We start from the raw sequence: 6,680 nt of genomic DNA on the forward strand, positions 1-6,680 counted from the left end.
GAATAAAGCCTCCTCTTTCTCACACAGAGTGGCTGGTGGATTTGAACTATGGACTTTGCAGTTAGCTGCTCAATACATAACCCACTATGCCACCAGTTGTTGTTGTTAAGTGCCATAGAGTGGGTCCAAACTCATAGTGACCCTGTAGAGGGGTTCTAACAAGTGGCTTGTGGATTTGAACCACCAATCTTTCCATTAGTACTCCTGTGCTTATTCTACAGTGCCACACAAGTATTCTAAGACAGAAGTCCATAATAATAGAAGCTATATTAATTAGCTTTTATCAACGCCTAGATATCAAATTAACAAAGCTACCTACAGTCATACAACTGTACTTAGGCTTGCCTGTTGTTTCCTGTTGAAATGAAAGTGTGGTCTACCCTCCACACTAAAACTTATCCTTTTAGTCTGTGCTAGAGCTTGACTCCTTTATATTTTCTGGGTTTTTCAAGGAACTCACGTTATCAATTAAATTTTCTCTCTCCTGCATGTCTACTAGATTGTTCTCAGCATCTTTTATTCTTCTTCACATTTAAAAGTCACATTTCCTGTCATCTCTGTAACCCCACCACTCAGCTAAATCTACTGTCTTAGCATCATTTAAAGGTGCTAAACTACTACTTTCTTATTAAAACGTATTTTCCCCTATACATTATGCAATACCATCCTTGCTGGTATTTCTCTAATTTCTCTGGTTACTTCGCAGTATCTTTTACAATATAGCTACTTAGGAATATTTTATATGTAGTAGCTATAATTACCAATCCTAAATTAAAATATTCCCTTCATCCTGATGGCTTGTGTTTATGTGTGTGTGTGTGCATAACATTAAAAGGGAAAACAAATGGTGTTGAAACATGCAAATGTGGTGTCCTATAGCACAATGTCTGTGAGGATAATGGAAAATAGTATAATATGATCAATTCTTCTTGCTATTATACAGTGTGTTCTTTGTATGCTACTGTGAAAAACATTTTTCTTTGCTAGTCCAGGTTTACAGTTATTTAGTTTCTCAGTATTTCAGATTCAACTCATTATCTAATAACTCCAAACAAAAGTATTTTTTCTAGCCAGAACAACATGTTCCTTAATAATAAAATTTTATATTCTTTAAATCCTAAATTTATTTATTTTTCATGTTATAAAAATAATGTGGAATGGGGAAAAACATCAACTTAGACTTGCGAAAAAATTCTCCTGCCATCCTATCAATGTTTGTTAGAGAATATGACATATTGCTGTTGCTAAGTGCCATTGAGTCAGTTCTGACTCACAGCAATCCTGTATAGAGTTTCTGAGGAGTGCCTAGTGGGTTTGAACCACCGACTTTGTGGTTAGCATTTCAGTGCTTGTCATACAGTGCCACATCAGATCTCCAGAGAATATGACATATTTGAGTATAATATCAGAGTGATTTGAAATGTACAGGCAAGCTATTATATTTTTTAAACTGGACATTACCTGGTTCTAGTATTATATAGGAGTCCCTGAGTGGTGTAAAAAGTTAACATGCTCAGCTACAAACTAAAAGATTGATAGTTTGAGTCTACCCTGAAACACCTCTGAAGAAAGGCCTGATGATTTATTACCAAAAATCAGCCATCACAACCCTATGGCACGCAGTTCTACTCTGACACACATGTGGTTGGAATGGGGTGAAATCAAATCAACAACTAGTAGTATTATGCCAAAGTGTATGTGTGTGTGTGTGTGTGGAGGGGGGGGATACATAATAGAAAGAAGCAAGAAAATATAGATACACTAAGAGTTAGATAAATATGCATCCTACAGAGTAGAATTTTAATTCTAATAAATTTCTCTTTCTCTTTTGTTCTACATTGAAGGAGGGAATATATGCAGATCTGATGAGTTTCTATGCAATAATTCCCTTTGCAAGCTACATTTCTGGGTGTGTGATGGAGAAGATGACTGTGGAGACAACTCTGATGAAGCCCCTGATATGTGTGGTATGGAATTTCATGTGATTCTAGATTGCATATTCTCTACCTGATCTAATGCACTGTCATGAACCAATGAAGTGGTGAGGTGAACTACAAATTCTGACATGTTGAAGGTGGTGGTGGTGGTTATGTGCCATGGAGTCAGAACCGATTCAAGGCGACCCTCAACAGGGTTTTTGAGACTGTAAATCTTTTTTTTTTTAAGGTTTTTATTATGGATTGAGTGAAAGTTTACAAGGCAGATCATCAGTTTTATTTCAACAAATCATATACCTTGTTTCATTACAATGATTATAATCCCCTCCATGTACCATCAGTTAAGAGTATTTCTCTCTATTCACATTAGCTTTTTTTTAAAACACCCAGGAACATATAATAATTTACACCACCAAAGGGTACATTCTGCAAGTCTGCCTCCTAGCCGCCATCTCTTAGTCCCTCTCTTCCCATGAATCTAGAGTCCTCAGCTGCTCCCTCTCTCCATGTCCCCATCTCTGCCTCCATCTCTGGTATCGTTGCTTCTCTGGATAAAATCCCACATTCCACTTGTGCTCGTCTCCCTTGATGGGCCTACGGTCATCTGTTTCTGGACTGTAAGATTAAATACTCCCCCATTTTTGCTATAATACTTCTATCTTTACAATTGTGACAGTCACAGTTAGTCATGATAACAATTAACCTCATAAGAATCTTATCCCCATCTCTTTTAACCAGACCCATCTAGACAAGATAAAAACTATTCAGTGGGGACGCTCTCTTTCCCCACACACTATTAAGCTAAACTCCCACTGAGGCTATAAATCTTTACAGGAGCAGAAAGCCTCATCTCTCTCCCGCAGAACAGCTGGTAGTTTTGAACTGCTAACCTTAAGGTTCACAGCCCGATTCATAATCACTACACTACCAGAGCTCGTTATGTTGAAGGTTATTGAAGTTATATAAGAACTTTTTGAACTGCCTCAAACTGGTGTTTTCTACTACAAATAAGGGATTTTTTTTTTTTGACATAAAAGTGAAAATAATAAAATTATAAAACTGTGAGTTAACTCACTATTGATGATGTTCAGAGAAGGGATTTGCATGCATAACATTACGTGGTGAACTGGTATTAGGATTCTTTCAACATTTAATCCTGAATATCAAAACAAACACTTTAGTTTCTCTAAATTCTAGTTACTTTTGACTGGTAATTCTTTTTTTTTTTTTTTTTTTTTTAAGTGTCCTTATAAAACCAATGACTATAAATGTGTAAGTTGAAACTATCAAAACCAGAATTTTTTATATTTTTAAAAATATTTTCACTCTTTTTCTTATTCTTGGTATCTAATCTCAGCACCAATAATGCAACTGGTATTTTAAATACCAGAAGTGTCAACAATGGTGGACTGGTTTCATATGAGTTTCCAGATTAAGGCAGACTAGGAAGAATTAGAGATGGGCGGCTTCCTTATAGTTAATGACTTCCATAGAGAAAGTCTTATGAGTAACAGTGGGACACAGTCAGATAATACCAGAACACAGAATATTGAAATATAATGAACACCAGAATGTTGTCAGCTAGAGTGCTAGAAAGTGAGCCTCTCACATTGGAAGGTACTCAAAATACGACTGGGAAAAAGCTGTCTCCTCAAAGTAGAGTTGACCGAGATGATGCAAATGGAGTAAAGCTTTCAGTACCTTCATTTACTGAAGGGGCACAACTCAAAATGAAGAGAAACAACTATAAACATCCATTTATAAACTGGACATATAACATACAGAGTATGAAACTAGGAAAATTGGAAGTTGTCAGCAATGAAATGGAAACCATAAACATTGATATCCTAGGCATCAGGGAGCTGAAATGGACTGGTATTTGTCATTTTGAGCCTGACAACCACATGGTTTACTGTGATGGAAATGATAAACTGAAGAAGAATGGTGTTATGTTCATCATCAAAAACAACATTTCAAGATCTATCTTGAAATAGTATTGTCTATGATAGAATAATATCTTTACACAGAAAAGGAAGACCAGCTAATATAGCTATTGTTCAAATTTACTCAACAAACAATAAAGCCAGTGATGATGAAATTCAAGAATTCTAACTTCTTCATTCTGAAAATGATCAAACATGTAATCAAGATGTATTGATAATTACTGGTCATTGGAATGCAAAGGTTGGAAACAAAGAGGAAGGATCAGATGTTGGAAAATATGACCTTGGTAATGGAAACAATGATGGAGATTGCATGATAGATTTTTACAAGAATAATGACTTGATCATTGCAAATACCTTTTTTAAAGAACACAAAAGATGGCTATACACATGAACCTCACTAGACTGAATACACAGAAATTGAATTGACTATATCTCTGGAAAGAGATTTTGGAAAAGCTCCATATCATAAGTCAAAAAAAGGCCAGGGGCAGACTGTGAAACACACCATCAATTGCTCATATGCAACTTCAGGCTGAAGCTGAAGAAAATTTAAACAAGCCCACAAGAGGCAAAATATGACCTTAAGCATATACCATCTGTATTAAAAGATCATCTCAAGAATACTTTTGATGAATTAGACACATTTGATAAATTAGACCAAAAGATTTCTGGGATGATATCAAGAACATCATAAAGGAAGAAAGCAAAAAAAAAAAAAAAAAAAAAAAAAAAGACAAGAAAGAAAAAATAAATAAAATAAAATAAAAAGAAGATAAAGGCTAAAGTGGATATCCGAAGAGACTCTGAAACTTGCACTCCAGTGTAAAGATAATAAAGCAAATGGAAGAAATAAGGAGGCAAAGAGCTGAATAGAAGATTTCAAAGGGGAGCACTAGAAGACAAAGTCGTATATTATAATGAAATTTGCAAGGATCTGGAGTTAGAAAACCAAAAGGGTAAAGCATGCTCAGAATTTCGCAAGCTGAGGCAACTAACAAAAAAATTCAAGCTTCAACTTACATTGACACTGCCTTTGATATAGGTTGCACCTCAATGTAAAGAAAACAAAAATCCTTACCATTGCACCAGTAAATAGCAGTAAGATAAATGGAGAAATGATAGAAATTGTCAAAGCCTTCAGTTTGCTCTGATCAATGATCAACACACTTGGAAGCAGCAGTCAAGAAATCAAACGACATAGTGCATTAGACAAATCTGATGCACTAGACTTCTTAACAAAGACTTAAAGACTTCTTTAAGGTTGTCAGTAGTAAAGATAGCAGTTTGAGAACTAAGGTGTGTCAACCCCAAGCCATGGTATTTTACAGTAACCTCATATGCATGTGAAAGTCTGGCAGTGAATAAGGAAGACCATAGAAGAATGGATGCATTTGAGTTCTGCTATTGGAGAAGGATCTTAAAAGTACTATGGACCGCCAAAAGAACAAACAAGTTTGTGCTGAAAGAAGTATAGCCAGAGTGGTCCTAGAAGTCAAGACGACCAGAATTCATCTCTCATACTTCAGACATATTATCAGTTGGGACCAGTTCCTGGATTGTGACATCATGCTTGGTCAAGTGGAGGGTTAGCAAAAAAGAGGAAGACCTCCAACGAGATGGTTTGTATAGAGGTAGACACCATGACAACAGCAATGGGCTCAAGTGTCACAAAGATTGAGGTTGACACAGGACCAGACATTGTTTTATTCTGTTCTGCATAGGGTCACTACTGAGTTGATGCCAAATAGATTGCACCTAACAACAACAACAACTCATCACAAGAAACATAGTTTTCCCTCTAATTTACAGGAAAATATTAGCACTTTGTATATATCTAAATTTTATATCAGATTACTTAAAAATAAATACCATGATTGTTTGTACTTTAACTTTTTGTTCTTTTTCCTGCGCTGATCTAAACCAACTTTGGCTTTTGGCATTACAGTGAAATGAAAAATAAAAGAAACAAAAACTAAGGAGGCAACTTTATTTTAAAAGGATTTAAACTTAAAATAGATAAAGCCCTTTGAGAGTTTTCCCTATGGTAGAACTGCAAAGTGATATAACTAAATATCCATTTTCATTTTTCTACATAATCTTACAAAATGGATTCTAGAGAACAACAAAATCATGAGATTGTATTGTTTCTGAATCACACTACATCAAAATATATGTGAGCTTATCTAGCAAAATACCAGAAAGTATTGAATGGAATAGAAACTGTTAACTAATTAGTGTTGCAAATTTACAAATTCAGATGCACCAGGGTCACGTCAAAGTTCAAGAGTGTTTCTTAGGAGCACTGGATATTTTGCAGCAGGAAAACGCATTAAATCCACCTTGATTATCTTAAATTTTTTCCATTCCCTTCGGTCATCAATATCAACATTGAGTTAAATAACATTAAGGTTTTACTGGGGATTTTCTTGCATATTTGAATGGATGGGAATACAGGAGGGAATACTATTAAGATATACTATTTGGATAAAGAAAATGAATACATATGTTTTGTTTTGCTTTGTTGACAATGAGCTTTTATTCAGTTTGGAATAAACAACAGTAATTTCCATACAATGGAGTTTAAGCAATGTTGTTGTTGTTGTTAAGTGCTAGTGGGTAGGTCTGACTCATAGTTACCCTATATGGAATTTTTGAGGACTGTCAGGTGGCTCTGGTAGAGTAGTGGTTACGAATCTGATTGAGAACCGCAAGGTCAGCAGTTCGAAACTACCAGCTGTTCCGCGGGAGAAAGATGAGGCTTTCTGCTCCCGTAAAGATTTACAGCCTTGGAAACCCT

General features: G+C 35.5%; 1 protein-coding gene across 1 annotated transcript in view; it reads left to right on the forward strand.

Moving 5' to 3' along the window:
• Positions 1-6,680, forward strand: part of LRP1B (low density lipoprotein receptor-related protein 1B) — a 2,342,762-nt gene that overhangs the window by 2,147,847 nt on the left and 188,235 nt on the right. The window contains exon 72 of the mRNA XM_006834597.1: positions 1,845-1,967. Coding sequence (XP_006834660.1) covers positions 1,845-1,967 — 123 coding nt within the window. The remainder of the gene's footprint in view (positions 1-1,844; positions 1,968-6,680) is intronic.

The sequence above is a fragment of the Chrysochloris asiatica genome, unplaced genomic scaffold (genome assembly GCF_000296735.1).
Source record: "Chrysochloris asiatica unplaced genomic scaffold, ChrAsi1.0 scaffold00012, whole genome shotgun sequence".
Lineage (NCBI taxonomy): Eukaryota > Metazoa > Chordata > Mammalia > Afrosoricida > Chrysochloridae > Chrysochloris > Chrysochloris asiatica.